Genomic DNA, 19,603 nt, shown 5'->3' with positions numbered 1-19,603 from the left:
CAAGGCTGGCCTAAAACTTGGAATACTCTTGTCTTAGCCTCCCAAGTAGCTGAGATTGCAGGCATGTACCCTGTACTCATCTCAACAGCTACTCATTGAACAATTGCTGTGTGTTAAACATTGGACAGAGTGTTGTGTTGGGGGATATGCTTAGCTTCTTTTTTTTGGTACCAGGGATTGAACCCAGGAGCACTTTAACCACTGAGCCACATCTCCAGTCCTTTTTTTTGTTTGTTTGTTTGTTTTAATTTTTTTAGTTGTAGGTGGACACAATGCCTTTATTTTTATTTATTTATTTTTATGTGGTGCTGAGGATCGAACCTAGTGTCTCACCTGTGCTAGGTGAGCGCTCTACCACTGAGCCACAACCCCAGCCCCACCAGTCTTTTTAAATTTATTTTTTATTTTGATATAGGGTTTCATTAAGTTGCTTAGGGCCTCAGTAAATTTCTGAGGCTGGGTTTGAACTTTGATCCTTCTGTCTCAGCCGCCTGAGCTGCTGGGATTGTAAGCATACACCACTGTGCCTGGCCATACACTTGGCTTCTTCTTTTTTTTTTTTTTTTTTTTTTAAAACATTTATTTATTTATTTTTGGTTGTAGATGGACACAATACCTTATTTTAGTTATTTTTATGTGATGCTGAGAATTAAATGCTAGGCAAGCTCTCTACCGTTGAATCACAACCTCCGCCCACACTTGGCTTCTTTAAGGCAGAGATTTTGACACTTTCATTCAATACTTTGTTTTTAGTACATATAACAATGTCCAGCACATAGTTGGTATTATAGAAATAAATTTCTACTGAATGAATGGAAGACAAAGTTTCTAAAGTTTGTAGTCTGCAGGATCCAGTATACCCTAGATTGGGAGTATGTACTTAGGACAGTAATTGACAAGCTTAGATTATAAAGAATTCATAATATAATAAAGGATTTTGTTGGAATTTTTGGTAGACAGGATTTAAATTTCTAATTTACTAGTTTTGAAAATCTTTTTGTGAACCCCAGTTTTCTCATCTGTGTAGAATGGGTAGAATAATTACCTCTTGAATTGATGCCCCAGAAAGAAGGCCTATGTTTATCCTAGAGCCTTGACCTTTGGCACATGTATTTAACATTTGAGTTGTCCAGTAGGGGCTCAATGCAAGTTGAAATAAAAGTTGGAATTATATGTGCAGTAATTACAATGACTCATTATGACGGCAGAAATAAGTTGATCTTAAGCTACTTGATGACCCCCTAAAAGTATAGTACATTACTATAATAGTTAATACAAAACTTCAGGGATGACTCTTCTTTTTCTTCTTTTCCTTCTCTCCCTCCCTCCCTCCCTCCCTCTTTCTTTCTTTCTTTCTTTCTTCTTTCTTTCTGTACTGGGGATTGAACCAGGGGTGCTTTAACATTGGACTGCATCCCTATCCCTTTTTTGATTATTGAGAATGGCCCTAAAACAAGAAGGAGGCAAAAAATGGAAGATGACAACAGTCTTTGTTGCTGTTCCTCTTTTAATTTATGGATTTTGCACATGTTAAGATTCAGACTGTATTTTGGAGCTCAGAGTAACTGAGAAATTATCTATGTAAGAAGGTGGTTCTGAGGTTATAATGTGAGGCTACAGATGTAGTGAGCGCCCTTCTAGTTTGGAGACTTCCTCTATAGAAACAATTCTTTCTTTTACTTCTACAGACCTTGTGTGCACTTATTCGAGGAGTCCATCAAAAGAATAAGTCTACCTCTGGGTTTGATATTATCAACATGCTGATGGGCTTTGACAAGGCGGAGCTTTGCATGAAGGTGAGACATAAGCTGCTGATGTGCCTATGAATGACTGCTTCTAACAGTTGTTCATGAATGTCATCTGCAGAAAGTTGTACTAGAAGATTTGGATTCTCATAGCTATATATGATTAAATTTGGCCTTGGACTTTTTGTGTGTGTGTGTGGTGCTGGGGATTGAACCTAGGGCCTTGTGTATGTGAGACAAGCACTCTACCAACTGAGCTATGTCCTCAACCCAGATATTTTTATTTAATAGATTTTGTTTATCTGAATCAAGGAAAAATTTAACTTTAAATTTGAATTAAGGCAGCCGGGCACAGTGGTGCTTGCCTGTATCCCAGCGACACGGGAGGCTGAGACAGGAGGATTGTAAGTTCAAAGCCAGCCTCAGCAAAAAGCAAGGTGCTAAACAACTCAGTGAGGCCTGTCTCTAGATAAAATACAAAATAGGGCTGGGGGTGTGGCTCAGTGGTAGAGTGCCCCTGAGTTCAATTCCTGGTACCCCCCCCACCTGCAAAACAAAATTGAATTAAAAATCCTTTTTCTACAGGATAAAGGTTGAACAGTTTATTATTGTATCATGTATTTGTGTGAACATTACGAATTTAAATAAAAATATAACAAATGAATATACAAGGGTAATTTTTATTTTATTTTATTTTTTGAAACTTTGGGGATCAAAACTAGGGTATTGGCACCTGCTAGGCAAGCAGTCTGCCACTGAGCTACAACCCCAACCCTTATCAGGGTGTTTTTTTCTCTTTTTTTTTTTTCCTTTTTTTGAAATGGTGTCTCACCATGTTGCCTAGGCTTCTCTTGAACTCCTGGGCTTGAGCTCCTAAGTAGCTTGGATCATAGGCATGTACCACCATGCCTGGCTCAGACTTTTTTTTTGTTATCTACTTTTTGGCACTATCTTCTTTTAATGGGGGGGTTGACTTTTTTTTTTTTAATTTTAATATTTATTTTTTAGTATTTGGCGGACACAACATCTTTGTCTGTATGTGGTGCTGAGGATTGAACCCAGGCTGCACGCATGCCAGGCGAGCACGCTACCGCTTGAGCCACATCCCCAGCCCCTATCTTCTTTTAATGATAGCAGCTTCTTCTTCTTTTTTTGTAACTTTATTTTATTTATTTTCTTATGTGATGCTGTGGATTGGACCCAGTGCCTCCACATGCTAGGCAAGCATTGTACCCCTGAGTCACAACCCCAGCCCCTCATGATAGCTTCTCGATTCGTGTTTCTTACAGTTCACTCTTTTTTTTTTTAAATATTTATTTTTTAGTTGTAGTTGGACACAATACCTTTATTTCACTTATTTATTTTTATGTGGTGCTGAAGATCGAACCCAGGGTCTCGCACATGTGAGTCGAGCGCTTTACTGCTGAGCCAAACCCCAGCCCCCGCTTCACAAAAAAAGTATATAATCTAGTGGGTTTTAGTATAATCACAGAATTGAACAACTATCTCCACTATAAATTTCAGAACCCATTTCATTACCTTTGAAAAAAACCCTATACCTATTAGCAATTATCCCATTATTCCTTATTATCTCTTCTCCCCAGGCACTAAAAATCATTAGCTTGCTTTTTTATTTTTTATTTTATTTTTTGGTACCAGGGATTGAACCCAGGAGGCGCTTAACTACTGATCCCCAGCCCCAGCCCTTTTATATATTTTTATGTTAGAGACAGGGTCTTGCTAAATTTCTTAGGGCCTTGCTAAGTTGCTGAGGCTGGCTTTGAACTTGTGATACTCCTATGTTAGCCTCCTGAGCCACTAGGATCACAGACGTGTGCTTCCATGATCACAGGCATGTGCTACCATACCCAGCCATTAGTTTATGTGTTTCTCCATTCTGGACACCTCATATAAATGAAATCATAATCATATGTAGCTTCTTTTGGGGGTGGGGAAAGGTACTGGGGATTGAACCCAGAGATGCTATCAATGAACTACATCCTCAGTTATTTTTATTTTTTGTTTTGAGGCAGAATCTTGCTAAGTTGCCCAGGGGCTGGCGTTGTTTGCAATCCTCCTGTCTCAGCCTCTGGAGTTGCTGGGATTATAAGCACGTGCCAATGTGCCCATCACCATTTTTTTTTTTTTTTGGTAATGGGGATTAAACCCAGGGCGCTTAACCACTGAGCCACATCTTTTTATTTTGAGACAGGGTCTCAGTAAGTTGCGTAGGGCCTCACTCAGTTGCTGAGGCTGACTTTGAACTTGAGATTCTTCTGCCTCAGCCTCTGAGCCACTAGAATTATAGGCATGTGCTACCACACTTGGCTCAGCACCATGTTTTTAGTAGTTTTTTTTTTTTAATATTTATTTTTAAATTGTAGATGGACACACAATCTTTACCTAATTTTTATGTGGTGCTGAGGATCGAACCCAGTGTCCCATGTGTGCTAGGCGAGCACGCTACCACTGAGCCACAACCCCAGCCCCTCAGCGCCAAGTTTTTAAAGTTCATTCTTATTATAGGACATAGGAATATTTCATTCCTTTTTTGTTGCTAAATAATACTTCCTGGACAGATATACCATATTCTGTTTATTTCATTGCTCATATGAGAGACATTTGGTTTGTTTCAACATTTTGGTTATTATGAACATTGCTGTTCTGAACATATGTATAAGGTTTTGTGTGGATGTATGCTTTCAGTTTTTTTGAGTATCTAGGAGTAGAATTGCTGGGTCATGTATGATAACTCTGTATTTGATGAGCTGCCAAACCATTTTTTTCTTTTTTTGGTACTGGGGATTGAACCCAGGAGTGCTTAACCCTTGAGTCACATTCCCAATCTTTTTATTTTTTATTTTGAGGTAGGTAGGGTCTTGCTAAGTTGCTTAGGACCTGGCTAAATTGCTGAGACTGGCCTCAAATTTGTGATTCTTCTCCTTCAGCCTCCTAAATCGCTAGGATTACAGGTATGTGCCACCATGCCTGGTCTAAAGCATTTTTTTCTTATTAATTGTTCCATTTTATAGTATCACCAGCAATATATGGTAGTTTCAGTTTCTCCATATTAACTATTGTTTTTGTCTGCCTTCTATTTTTTAATTTTTATTTTTTTGAGAAATGTCTATTAAAATGCTTTGTCAGTTTCTAGATTGGGTATTTTATTTTTATTATTGAGTTGTAAGAGTTCTTTGCATATTCTGGATATATTAGTTCCTTATCAGATACATGATTTGCAGTATTTGATAGTTCCTCTCCTGTCACTCACTAAATTTAAATTAAGAAATTCCTCCTTACCCCTAGTACTAGGAATTGAACCCAGGAGCACTCTACTACTGAACTATACCCCCAGCCCTTTTATTTTTTATTTCATGACGAGATCTCACTTGCTGAGGTTGGCCTCAAACTTGGCAATCCTCTTGCCTCAGACTCTAGAGTAGCTGAGATTTTAAGCATATGCCACTGCACTGGGCTTGAGTTAAGAATTTGTTCCAGGGGCTGGGGATGTGGCTCAAGTGGTAGCGCGCTCGCCTGGCATGCGTGCAGCCCAGGTTTGATCCACAGCACCACATACAAAGATGTTGTGTCCGCTGAAAACTAAAAAATAAATATTAAAAAAAAAATTCTCTCTCTCTCTCTCTCTCTCTCTCTCTCTCTCTCTCTCTCTCATTCTCACTCTCTCTTTAAAAAAAAAAAAGAATTTGTTCCAAATAATTTTTATAATGGTGAGGTTACTGGAAATTATGTATATACAATTGTGAATATACAAAGATTTAGTGCTAAGTGTCATTTTAAAACTCTGGATTATTACAGTTTATTTATATATGTGTTATGGTAAAAATCTCAGATCCCTTCTTCATACTTATAGTTCTCCCCACCACCCCCAGTACTGGGATTGAACCCAGGGTTGCTTTTACACTGAGCTACATCTCTAGTACTTTTTATTTTTTATTTTGAAACAGGGTCTCAGTAAGTTGTTAGGTTGACCTTGAATTTGCAATCCTCCTGTCTCAGTCTCTTGAGTTGTTGGGATTACAGGCATGTATCATTGTGCCCAGTTCTTGTTCTAATTATTGCCTATATGCTTTTTTTTTTTTTTTTTTTTGGTACTGGATTGAACTCAGGGGCACTAGACCACTGAGCCACATCCCCAACCCTATTTTGTATTTTATTTAGAGACAGGGTCTCACTGAGTTGCTTAGCACCTCACCATTGCTGAGGCTGGCTTTGAACTCACGATTCTCCCGTCTTAGCTTCCCGAGCTGCTGGAGTTATAGATGTGTGCCGTTGTGCCCAGCTATGCTTTTTTTTTAAGATATCTTTTTTTTTAAGTTGTATATAGACACAATATCTTTATTTTGTTTATTTATTGTTTTATGTGATACTGAGGTTTGAACTCAGTGCCTCACACATGAGGGGCAAGCGAGCCACAACCTCAGCCCCCGCCTGTATACTTTTTTTTAAAATATTTTTTTAGTTGCAGATGGACACAATACCTTTATTTTATTTATTTATTTTTATATGGTGCAGGGGATCGAACCCAGTGCCTCACACACGCTAGGTAACCTCTCTGTCACTAAGCCACAACCCCAGCTTGTCTGTATATTTTGATGCTGTCTCTATCGAGGTTTAATATTTCTTCTTGAGCTTTTGTAAGTGCTTGCTGGATATTCTCTCTCACATATACCATAGATACCTCTTGGTTGACATTTCCAAAATGAAACTTATTGTTTCTCCTATACCTGTTCTTCTCATTCCTTTTGTTTTAGAGTGGGCACCTGTCTTCTCAGGCCCCAAGCCAAAAACCTGGGAGTCATCCTTGATTTTTTTTCCTTTCCATCTTTTTTGTTTTTTTTAGTTGGAGGTGGACACAATATCTTTATTTTGTTTGTTTATTTATTTATTTTATGTGGTGCTGAGGTTTGAACCCAGTGCCTCACCCATGCCAGGAGAGTGCTGTACCACTGAGCCACAACCTCAGCCTGCCTTTCCCTCATTTTTATCTCCAAATGATCACTACAGCTAGTTTTACCTCAGCAGATTTTTTTCAAATCTGTCTTTTCTTCCCCTATTGCCACTGCTCTTTTATATCTCACCTTAACTATTATAGTGATGCCTTTATTTCTTCCTCTTTTTTTTTTCAAACTAAGGTTTGAACCCAGAGTTGCTTTACCACTGAGCCATGTCCCCCACCCTTTTTATTTTTATTTTATTTTGAGATCGGATCTCTCTGAATTGCTATCGGCTTCCTAATTTGCTGAGGCTGTGCTTAAATTTGTGATTTTCCTCCTCAGCATCCTGAATTTCAGGTATTACAGGCATTGCCACTGTGCCCAGCTTATTCATTCTTTTTTTTATTTTTTATTTTGTAGTTGTAGATGGACAGAATGCCTTTATTTTATTTGTTATGTAGTGCTCAGGGTTGAACCTAATGCCTCACATATGCTAGGAAAGCGCTGTGCCACTGAGCCACAACCTTAGCCCCAGCTTATTCATTCTTTTTTTTTTTAATATTTATTTTTTAGTTGTAGTTGGACTTATTCCTTCTTTTGACAAACATTTTTTGAGCTCCTATATGCTAGCACTTTGCTAGGCACTGGGGATACAGAGGTAAATAAGACATGGCTGAGGAAATTGATAGATTTGTTCTCTTTGGTCTCCCTTCCTCCAGGCTTACCATCTTTAAACCTCTCATCCACAGTGATACCAGAGTGATGTAACTTATACTCAGATCTTTTCTGCTTAAAATCCTCTATTAGTCTTTTTATTACTAATAGGATAAAGAAAACTCCCTAGTTAGCCTTATAAAACTTTCATACCTGTACCATATTTATTTCTCCAGTCTCGTCTCTCACCTCTATGCCTCAGCCTCATTCTTTATACTGCTCTAATAACAAACTACTTGTATTCCATCCCCATGCCCAGGGCCATTTCATTCCTCATGTGTCTTTGATCATGATAATGCCTGTCAGGAATCTCTTTCCTCCTCAAGTTTTAATTAATTCCTACTGATTTTGCAAAATCAGACTAACCTCTGAGGAGTCCTGGAATAGATGATTTTTTTTTTTGTGTGTGTGTGTGTGTATGCTTAACTTCTGAGCCATATTCCCACCCCTTTCTTACATTTTATTTTGAGACAGAGTCTCACTAAGTTGCTTAGGGCCTTGCTAAGTTGCTTTGAACTCACAATCCTCCTGCCTCAGCTTCCTGAGCTGCTGGCATTACAGGTGTGTACCACCGCACTCAGCTGGAATAGGTGACTTTTGAGCTACTACTCTTCTTCCATGTATATTTCTGTCATTGTTAACTTTGAATTGATATTGTTTGCTTATTTTTCTCTCCCATTAGACTAAAAGCACCTCAAAAGCAAGGGTCACCAGTTACTTTTTCTTATACTCTTTGAAAGTACACTATCATAGTAGATGCTTACACATTTATTGACTTGAACTGAAGAAGCTTATTTTGAACTTATTCTCTGTTCAATTTTCTCCTCTATTTAACTAGAATATTTCCTTTCTTCTTCCATCTATTATAGTATATAAAAGTTTTATCTTTTTCTTTTCTTTTTTTTTTTTTTTTTGATACCAGGGATTGAACCCAGGGGTGCTTAACCACTGAGCCACATCCCAGTCCTTTTTTTTATATTTTATTTAGAGACAGGGTCTCACTGAGTTGCTTAGGGCCTCACTAAGTTGCTGAGGCTAGCTTTGAACTTGCAATCCTCCTGCCTCAAGTATTCAAATAAACTGCTGATATTACATGTGTGTACCACCGAACTGCTGGTATTACACATGTGTACCACCGCACCTGGCAAGTTTCATCTTTTGATTAGTTTGAGTCTAAAAGCTGATTTTTAGTGCAAGAAATAAACTCAAATCATATTGTCAAGGAATTTGACCAGGATGGACACATCTTTGTTAGTACTTATGGCCAGTGATGCCAGTAGTGATATTGTCCCTTTGTCATTTCTTCAGTATACCTAAATCAAGTGATGATATCTCTATATACAGTTATTTAATCATTAGGTTTTCCTTTTTCAACTTACCCCATTCTAATCTGAAGATTTAAATATGGATGACAGGCTGCAAACATTCATTTGGTAGAAGAGTAAATTCTTCATTGTTTTGTGGAATTGTTCTCAAGCATTTCCCCCCAAATAGCTAGACTTTGAAACCTTCTTTTTCTTTGATTTTGCAAGGGCTAGGCCTAGGGGAATGATATAGTTGCTTCATGGTGCATTATTCACATTACCCTGTGTAACATAACCCAGCGTTGGGCAAAGATGGGATGTAGGTGTTTAGTGGTATGGCTTAATATTTAATGGTTCTCTTTCTCAGAACTTGATGGAGAGTTTGGATTCATTGCTTTGTGCAGAAGGTTCTGAAAGTCTGAAGAGTTTATGTCTGAAATTACTACTTTGCTTAGTGACTGTAAGTAATCCATTTATATGTTTGTCAAGGGTATTAACTGACAGCAGAGGCAAGCTTATTTGAATACTTGAGCCCAAAATTAGAAGTGAAAAGAGGAAAAAAAAATTCTTTACTGGGGTATTGCATCACTTCCTCTTATCTGAATGTATATAAGGTAGTAGTTGCCTGGACTTTTGCTTCCTGGAAGTTATTCTTTGGAGTAACTGCTAGAATTTTTAGCCTGCAGATGATGTGATACTTATCATTTTAGAAGGACCATTTTAGGGGCTGGGGATGTGGCTCAAGCGGTAGCGTGCTCACCTGGCATGTGTATGGCCTGGGTTCGATCCTCAGCACCACATACAAACAAAAATGTTGTATCCGCCGAAAACTAAAAAAAAAAAAAAAATTAAAAAAATTCTCTCTCTAAAAAAAAAAAAAAAAATAGAAGGACCATTTTAGGAGAACTACAATCTTCTAGATTGTCAGATTTGTCCTCATCAGGTTTCACTTGAAAATGGCTCTTGTGATTCTGAATATTTTTATATGGTCTGGCTTTTATTTTATTTTTTTAAGAGAGAGAGAGAGAGAGAGAGAATTTTTTAATATTTATTTTTTAGTTTTTGGTGGACACAACATCTTTATTTTATTTTTATGTGGTACTGAGGATTGAACCCAGCGCCCTGTGCATGCCAGGTGAGCGTGCTACCGCTTGAGCCACATCCCCAGCCCTTATTTTATTTTTTAAAAATATTTTTTAGTTGTAGTTGGACACAATACCTTTCATTTATTTATTTTTAATGAGGTGCTGAGGATCAAACCCAGGGTCTTGCATGTGCTAGGCAAGCGCTCTACCGCTGAGCCACAACCCCAGCCGTGGTTTTGATTTTATAACTAGACACTTGCCTCTACTCCTTAGTGGAAGGAGGGTGAGATGTTGTTTATATACTTCAGGTACTTCCCTTTTCCTTCCACCTCTTGAAGACTTTTGGATTTGTGAATGTCTTCTTGGGTATTTAAGGATTGAAATGCAGGAAACTATTAAGCAAATGCTTGTGAGAGTATGAGAGAAATAATAAGTTCAGATTTAGGAAGTTTTAATTTGCTAATTTCCTACCTTCATAGTGACTGCCTATTCAGGCTCTGGTAGCTTTGGGATGCTTATGCTTGTGAAAGGTCTACTAAGTATGTAGTAGAGTGTTTCTACATTTCCATTTCACTTAGACATTAGGGTAGGAGATACACATGAGATATCAAGTGCCTTAAAACAGACTTAAAAAGCTTTTTATTCCATTCAGGTGACAGACAACATCAGCCAGAACACTATCCTGGAGTATGTAATGATCAACAGCATATTTGAAGCAATTTTACAGGTAGCTTTGTCACCTCTTTGTCTTTTGGATAGATCATCTCCTCAAATGTTGTTGGTCTGTTTTCTCAGGTGCCAGGAGTTAGCAGTCAGGAGTTACGTATTTCTGGTTCTTGTTACAGATACTTTCCCATCCCCCAAGTCGTAGAGAGCATGGGTATGATGCTGTTGTCCTCTTGGCTTTGCTGGTAAACTACAGAAAATATGAGGTAAGGGGATCCTGAAGGGCAGTTGTTCTTTTTATAATCTTCCTACATGTGGCGCCTCTTAAATGTGGAAGATATGTTCTTGGTAGATAGTGTGAAGATTAATTTTGATAAACCAAATTCTTCAAATGCAATAATTAAATGCATGGGGCAGAGAATATAGTTGTTTAAAGGAATCTTGTAGTATAACCACTGAGTCACATCCCCAATTCTTTTTATATTTTATTTAGAGTCAGGGTCTTGCTGAGTTGCTTAGGGCTTTGCTAAGTTGCTGAGGCTGACTTTGAACTTTCAATCCTCCTGCCTCAGCCTCTGAGCTCAGGGATTACAGGTGTGTGCCACCATACCCAGCTCTCTGTAGTATAGTTTCTAATGAAGTATCTCTTAATGTAGTGGCTTCTAAATGCACTTATTAGAGTGACTTACGAATTTGTTAAAAAGAAAAAAGTTTTGGACTTTAATCTGGACATACCACACTGATGTAGAATTTTGTGGGAGGGGAGCTGTGAATCTTTTTAAAAACATTATTATTGGGCTGGGATTGTGGCTCAGAGGTAGAGCGCTCGCCTAGCATGCGTGAGGCACTTGGTTTGATCCTTAGCACGGCATAAATATAAAATAAAGACATTGTGGCCACCTATAACTAAAAAACAAAACAAAACAAAACAAAACCAAAAAACAACAACAAAAAAAACCCAACATTATTATTATTTTAGAAATCCCCAGTTCAGTAGGTTGATTAGTCAGGATTGGGAACCACTGACTTAGTGCATTTGGTTTGAAAGATTCTTATTTTTATTATATTTCCTTAATAAAGTCTGTTTGTATAAGTATTACTGATGGTTTGAAAACTTTTTCTGATTTTAATGAAAAAGTTGAAGGCAGGGCCTTACCCATATCAGTTCTGGAGTTGTCTTTGCCCCTGAATTAATTAGGGTACAGATTTTTGAAATGAAGAACAGATCCCAGAGATCAATGTGTGGGTTTGATATATGTACTTGGTTCCTTTCAGAAGGCAGAATACACCGAAAAGGAAGGAGAATACTCAGGGAAGACCAGGGCCTTCATTGGGGATTCCTTTTAAGGACAAGGAAGTTTTTCACATATAGTCCTAGACAACAGGAGTACTTTACTAAACCAGGAAGTCATGCATTACTTGAGGCAATCTGACTTTCTCCCCTTAATAAGTAGCAGCAGCACTATGAGAAATGGGCCAGTTGGAGAGAAGATTTTCTTTTCTGAGCTTCTGGCTCTTAGTGATTTTTGATATGATTCCTAGTTAGAATTTATTTGGGCAGGTTCAAAGTGAGGGGTAACACAAAATCTGAAGCTGCTGCTGCTGCTGCTTCTTTTTTTTTTTTGGTACTGGGGATTAAACTCAGAGGCACCTGACCACTGAGCCACATCCCCATCCCTATTTTGTATTTTATTTAGAGATAGGGTCTCATTGAGTTGCTTAGCGCTTCGCTGTAGTTGAGGCTGGCTTTGAACTTGTGATCTTCCTGCCTCAGCCTCCTGAGCAGCTGGGATTACAGGTGGGTGCCACCAAGCCCAGCTGGAGCTTATTCTTTTTTTTTTGGTGGTGCTGGGGATTGAACCTAGGGCCTTGTACATGCAAGGCAAGCACTCTACCAACTGAGCTATATCCTCAGCCCTGGAGCTTATTCTTTTCTTTTCTTTTTCTTTTTTTTTTTTTTTTTTTAATATTTTTTACTTGTAGTTGGACACAATATCTTTTATTTTATTTATTTTTATATGGTGCTGAGAATTGAACCAAGTGCCTCGCAAGTGCTAGGCGAGTGTTCTGTTGCTGAGCCACATCCTCAGCCTGTGGAGCTTACTCTTATAAGGAGAGATATGGAAGAAGGAAAGGCTATAAGGAGGAAATAATTAAAGAGGGACTGGAATATGGAAAAATGTTAATGTGTTATAAATCCTAGGAGTTGTTCATTTTTATCATCTTGGAGGACCTGACGAATGGGGCATACAACTACTAGCAAATATATAATTTATCACCAATACCCGTTTTACTGGTGATCTGAAGGGACTGGCATGGTAGCCATTGTGATCTTTGTCATGTGTGAGTGCCTCTGGAGCCTTATTACAACAACAAGAAAAATAGCTGAGGAAAAGTGCTGAGGATAGTTAAAGAGAGTTGAGTTATGTGACAGGAATGCATCATCATCAGTAATGAATATTTTCAGAACATTCTGGTGGATGCAGGCTATTCTGAGGCAATAGTTTGGCTTTTCTAACTGTAAACTGAACCCAGGCTTAGCTCAGTAGGGCTTTCTGAAATGTCAGCCTGAAAAATTGGACCGGGCCAAGGAACTGGAGAAAATCACATTTCTGGAGTGAAGTATGCATCTTTGGTCTGTCAGATGCCCCCAGAAGAATTAATATAGTAGGCAGGGGCAAGCTGGTGGGCATAATTTATCTGGGCTTTGCAGCTTTTGTTATAAGTCACTCAACAGAAATCATTAAGGATGTCTGGGGACTGAAGAGCAGGAAGGTTTTTGACAGGAACACGAGGAATTTCAGATGAACATAGCAAAACCAAAAGCTGGTGAAATCTTATGAAAACTAGTAGTAAACTAGTAGTTTTCATAAGTAGAAGAAGGTGTACTAGGGAGAATAGCATTCTAGCTATTGCCAGAGTTGATCCCATGACAAGAAGAATAAAAATGAGTTCTAGAATGGTATAGAGGTTATTAGACAACCTAGATACCCAACTAAGAAAGTAAATGAGGTATTGGACATAAGGGATAGAAATCATGGAAAAGATGCCATGTAGTTAATATATCATCTAAAGAGGTAGAGGAGGCCCCAGATCAACTAACGAATAAACAAAAAGGTCTAGGGAAGAACAATGAAAATAACAAGTAAAACTTAGATCAGCCGGGTGCAGTGGCACATACCTGTAATCCCAGCAGTTTGGGAGGCTGAGACAGGAGAATCCTGAGTTCAAAGCCAGCCTCAGCAATGGGCAAGGTGCTAAGCAACTCAATGAGACCCTGTCTCTAAATAAAATACAAAATAGGGTTGGGAATGTGGCTCAGTGGTCGTGTGCCTCTGAGTTCAATCCCTGGTTCCAAAACAAAAACAAAAATTTAGTCAAATAAAGGCAGGATCCCATTGGAATGATTCTGTGAAGGTTCACTGAACTTGTAATTCTGTCCGGTGGGTAAAAAAGTAGATTCCCTCTAGTATTTTTTTAAATCATTTAAAAAAATATATACATATATATATTTTTGTTGTTGATAGACCTTTATTTTATTTATATGTGGTGCTGAGAATCAAACCCAGTGTCTCACACATGGCAGGCAGGTGTGCCACAGCTGAGCCACAGTCCCAGCCTACCTCTAGTTTTAAAACTGACCAGCACAACATGAGTAAGTGCCCAGAGTGGGGGTTATCTACACCTGGGTTATGCTCCCCTCTACAAAGATGGAAATCACTAGCAAGAGATTGCCCTTCCCTCTGAAGGCATGAGGGGTCATCTGTTCTAGTTATGGCTGTTCTAGAAGTCTGAAGATGGCTACATCTCTTCAAACTGCTTTTGATCAACTGGTTATCACCTCAGGAGAACCTCTGGTGACTCTAGGTCCAGGTAAACATACTAACTTCCTTTAGGATATGGGGCTTAGTTCTCATGCTTAGTTGAACCTCCTGGACCCGCTTCTAATCAGACTTGTGTTGTGACTGGTATTGATGGAGCCCCAAGGCCAAATGGTTTATAAAACCTCTAACTTGGTCAGTGCTTGACTTGGAATGCTTCTCTTTTTAGGAGTAATGGGGTTATATCTGAGGGCATTGATAGACTTCTATAGTTGGTGTTCTCGAAATGATTTTGATATGCCTGTGTGTCCCTGCACTCCTGATTTAATTCAACAAGATCACAGGTGGTGATTTTTTATTGATATGAATAAATTATTGATCAGTTTGGGAAAAAAAAAGTGACCAGCACAACAGGTTCAGTATTAATGATAATCAATGTCTAGAAGAATAGAAATTTTCACACCATCAAGATCCTGGCCTTCTAGGCTGGTCAAGTCATTTGAGATGAAGTGACACAGATCCAACTGCTATCCTGAGCATGGTATATCACAGAAATCACAAAATTGTTTATTACATCTACTTGGAAGTTGTTCCTTTTCTTTTTTTTCCCCTTCTCTCTTTTTTCTAAAGAACTTTTCTTTGAATGCTAATAATGTTAAAGGGGACAAAATAACAGCTACCAATTATTATTATTATTTTTTAATATTTGATTGTTAGTTTTAGGTAGGCCTAATATCTTTATTTTATTTCTATGTGATGCTGAAGACCAAACCCAGTGCCTCCTGCATGCTAGGCGAGCACTCTACCACTGAGCCACAACCCCAGCCAGTTTTTTTTTTTTTAATTTTTATTTCTGTAGTTGTAGATGGACAGAATGCCTTTATTTTTTTAATGATTTTTATTTATTTATTTATTTAGCATTACAATTCTTCAGAATGCCTTTATTTTATTTGTTTATTTCTTTTATGTGGTGCTGAGAATCGAACTCAGTGCCTCATGCATGCTAGGCAAGTACTCTGCCACTGAGCTACGGCCCCAACCCAGTTACCAATTATTAAGCTCTAACTATATGCCAGATATATGTTAAGGATTTTACATGTTTTATTAAAGTATTTTAGCAGTCCCAGGATAAAAAATATCCCCATTTTACAGTTGAAGAAATTGAAACTTAGGTTAATTAATGTGAACTTGTCATAATTAATAAGAAGAGGAATTGGAACTCAGACCTTTGCTTTTAGCTGCTTTGCCTTTTCCTCAGCTGCTGCTGAAGCATATGCTGGTCTTGGTAATCAGATGATTCTTTCTGTTACCTAACACTGCCTAATTTTGGGAAGCCGAGTGACTAGGACTTGGAAAAATTTTGCCAAGAAACAGTGGTCTCTTGGTCTATCCTTTCTTTCCTTTTTTAAATTAATTAATTTATTTATTTATTCATTTTTATTAGGGTATTGGAGATTGAATTCAGGGACACTCTATCACTGAACTTTATCCCTGCCATTTTTATTTTTTGTTTTGAGACAGGGTCTTGCAAAATTGTCCATGCTGGCTTCAACTTGTAATTCTCTTGCCTCAGTCTCCCAAGTTGCTGGGGTTATAGGCATGGGCTACTGCACCTGGCTATGGTCTACTCTTCTTTTTTTCCTTCCCTTCCTTCCCTCCTTTTTCTGTCTTTCCTTTACTGGGGATTGAACCCAGGGGCACTTTATCACTAAGCTATAGTCCCTATGCTTTTTATTTTTTAATGTTGAGGTGGTTTCACGAAGTTGCTTAGAGCCTTGCTAAATTGCTGAGGTTGGCCTTGAACTTGTGATTGTCCTGCCTCAGCCTTCTAAGACCATTGTGCCTGGCTGGTCTGCTCTTTCTAATGTTGCTGTCATCCTGGTGACATCTCTAGATCAGCTAAGTGCAGATTGTCTTTTCCAAGGATCTACATGCATTGGATCTTGCCTGAAGTTTATTGTATCAGCGGGATTTGACTGTTGGTTACAGGAAGATGTATTGAGAGCCTTACTATAGTCAAAACAAATAACAAATGGAGTGGGTTCTACCTCTTTGAGTTACATTATGTAAAACTTTATAAACATTTGGACTGTTAAGCAAAGCTCTCTTTCTCTATCCCAGTTGACAATGCAAAAGATGCTCTCAGAATCTTGATTAAATGAGCTCTCTGTTGGGGGTGGGCAGGGGGGTTAGCCTTTCAATTGGGTTTTCAAGTTTCTTCCTAATGAGTTTTCTTGTAGCTATAAAAACTGCTAGTCTGAGACTATTGTTACTTGCTTCCCTTGGGCTAGAGTTGGTGCCTGATCTGTATGAGGTCTTTCTATACATCCTATGTGTGGGATATTTTCAAGGTGAGCAGGTCATTGGTTCCTGTATCACTTGTAGGAGATGGCTCAATTTTCTAATAAGTTTAAATATATGTCCATTTCCATATGTTTCCAAGCTGAAATTGGGTCACTAAAAACTCAAGAAATCTTTCAGTGCTATAAGTGATGGGACAATCATTAAATCCCAGTGTCCTAACCAGATTATTGCTTGGGTAATTACATCTTTTTTTTTTTTTTCCAGCTCCCCTGCAGTGTTATTTGGGAATCAGATCTCCATAAATGGCCTCTCTAGCTGTTAAGCAGCTGCCACTTTCTACCCCCAAGATGGCTTTGTTTTAAGAGTGGGTGAATCAGTCCTTGTATATAGTTTGTGAAATGGTTAGGGAGCCTTTGGATTGAGAATATAAGTTAGCAACTTACATATGTGCCTTATTGCAGGGAAGCTTTTCTGTCTCCTAAGACAGTATCCCTAAGCACTTGGGATGGTAGGACAAAGTGAGTTTTGTGGAATGTTCACTTACTTTTTAGAAACAAAAAGGAAAGGTGGGCGAAGTTATAGACATAGGCTTGAGCTAATTCAGCCTAGAGGAAAATGTGGGTAGAACAGAACTGACCTGTGTGTATGTACGTGTATTCATGTACATCTGTGCATTTGATAAATGCCCATATGTGCTGAGAAATTTTCTGGAAATTAGGGGAGTCAGCACTCAAGAGGTTTGGGGCTGGGTTTTGGTAATATCACTGTAGAGAAAAAGGCCTTAAACAAGCACTTTTTTTTTTTTTTTGGTGGTACTAGGAATGGAACCCAGGGCCTCACTCATGGCAGGCAAGCACTTTCCCATTCAGCTATATCCTTGGCCCCCTGTTAATACTTTCTTAAATAGCTGAAGGGCTTTTTTAACTAGGTCACACTCACCTTGACTCTCTTCTGTTGTTTACAGTCTGTGAATCCTTATATTGTGAAGCTGTCTATTGTGGATGACGAGGCCACACTCAATGTGAGTATCTGGATCTTGGTGTATTGTCTTATTTGAATTCAGTGGCCTTATTTTCAGTGGACATTTAGAACAAGAGAGCAGAGAGGTACTGTGTTGCTTTCTTTGGCTAGAAAGAGGGAATTGGTATTTTTAGAGTCTTCTTCTTAGTGTCATGGAAGAAAGGTTTGAGGGGACATTTTTTGCTTGCTATTCATGATGAAGTGGCTACTTATTTTCATGTTGTAGTGTGCTGAGTTTGACTTCCTATAAAGTCAATAAGTTATACATCCAGGAGTAAGAAAGCTTAGGTGACTTAATGATGGGAGGTTCCTTCTTGTGGAACAAGCTAGATGATATAAAGAGCCTGATTTGGTGAAGCTGAAATATGAAGGATGATGTATATTTGCTATATATGTTCTTGAAAGTGTGTGAGATAATATATCTGGTCTCTGAATATGGAGAGAAGAAGATGGCCAGGTGTCTGACTTTATTTCCTCTCTATCCTATTTTCTTCAATTTCCCTTATGAAAAAAATGTACACACGATTCATCCTTGCATCCTCAATTGATCTTTGTATTAGGCTTTACAGGTTCTCCAGGAAAGTTGATAAGTTACTTCAACATTTATTGGATGCCTCTTTCCTTTTTATTGCTATTTTCTTGTGGCCTGAGTGAATGGCTCATCTATATGCACCTTCATTTAGCATGGGACTCATTGTCCCTTTTATTGTGGCTGTTTTGAAGGTAAATGAGGGCTTTTTGTTTGAATATTCTTAGTCTTCTCTTTGGAATGAAAATGATCCCAGTGAAATTGTCAGTAATCTGAGTTGGTCTGTTTCAGCCCTTGTTACTTTATTTTAAATTGTATCTGGGAACATTACTTTATTTTAAATTGTATCTAAGAACATTAATTAGATAAGAAAAAATACTTCCAAAGAGTTTTTTCCCTCTTGGTTTGATAGTACCTTTCAAAATTTCTGTCATTGTTGCCAACTTTTAGACAGAACTTCTTGGGCATGGTCCATGGGGGTTTAGTGTTTTTCGTGGCTGAGTCATACATCACCACCAACCCACAAAGGCTACTCATTTATTTCATATGAACTATCTTTTCTCTTTCAGGGAATGGGGCTTGTAATTGCTCAGGCTTTATCTGAGTATAATAGGTAAGTCAATCTTTCCAGAAGGGAAAAGTCCAATTTTTATTTGGATTAGTTGTGTAGGGAACAGGTTTGTTATAGTTCTTAGCTTAAATTCCCTGGACCTATCCCAAAAGAGTATTCAGAGGTATAAGATCAGTTTGCTCCAGCACAGCTTGATGGTAGTAGCAGGGGTTGTTATTTATTTATTTATTTAATTTTAATTTTTGGTACTGGGGATGAACCTAGGTATGCTTTACCACTTTACCTCCCCAGCCCTTTTTTATTTTGAGACAGGGTTCTCACTAAGTTGGTTAGGGCCTTGTTAACAAGACCTTGCTGAGACTGGCCTTGAACTTGAACTTTCCTGCCTTAGCCTCCTGAGTTGCTGGGATTATAGGTTTGCAACACCACACCTCACAGAGCAGGGGTTGTTTTTAAAACCAAGATAAAAATAGCCACCAGATTAGTATCCATCTTTGGTTTAAGCAAATAGGAACATTCTTTTCCAGTTTATGGGTATTTTTTTGCAGAACATTTTTACTAGTTTTCCCATTTTAAGCAGTCTATTTCATTCAGCCCATGTGTCATACAAATATTATTTTCTAATATAAAAAAGTTTGTGATGTACCACTTTTTTGTACTCTTAAAAAAAAAAATAAAGGAAACTGGGCATGGTGGTGCATGCCTGTAAACTTAGTGACTTGGGAGGCTAGGCAGGAGGATAGGAAGTTTGAGACCTGCCTTAGCAACTTAGCAAGACCCTCAAGCAACTTAGGGAGTCTTGTCTCAATATAAAAAATAAAAAGGGACTGGGACTGGACTGGGGTTGTAGAGTGTTTGCCTAGCACATGTGAGGCCCTGGGTTCAATCC

At 38.4% G+C, this 19,603-nt stretch overlaps 1 protein-coding gene across 3 annotated transcripts in view; it reads left to right on the top strand.

Annotated features, from left to right (window-relative positions):
* The window catches only part of Armh3 (armadillo like helical domain containing 3), a 188,716-nt gene that overhangs the window by 16,484 nt on the left and 152,629 nt on the right, over positions 1-19,603 (top strand). For all 3 annotated transcript variants that reach the window (XR_009227314.1, XM_046450063.1, XM_046450062.2), the window contains exons 5-10: positions 1,689-1,796; positions 9,086-9,178; positions 10,456-10,530; positions 10,649-10,735; positions 17,559-17,615; positions 18,713-18,756. Coding sequence is in view for 2 of the 3 variants with exons in the window: in XM_046450063.1 (XP_046306019.1) it covers positions 1,689-1,796; positions 9,086-9,178; positions 10,456-10,530; positions 10,649-10,735; positions 17,559-17,615; positions 18,713-18,756 (464 nt within the window). In the remaining variant the exon portion in view is untranslated. The remainder of the gene's footprint in view (positions 1-1,688; positions 1,797-9,085; positions 9,179-10,455; positions 10,531-10,648; positions 10,736-17,558; positions 17,616-18,712; positions 18,757-19,603) is intronic.

This window comes from Marmota monax, unplaced genomic scaffold (genome assembly GCF_021218885.2).
Source record: "Marmota monax isolate L192 unplaced genomic scaffold, Marmota_monax_Labrador192_F-V1.1 WCK01_AAM20220418_F8-fsc00004, whole genome shotgun sequence".
NCBI lineage: Eukaryota > Metazoa > Chordata > Mammalia > Rodentia > Sciuridae > Marmota > Marmota monax.
Note: the sequence above shows the minus strand (reverse complement) of the source record. Positions and strands in the feature narration are given on the sequence as shown.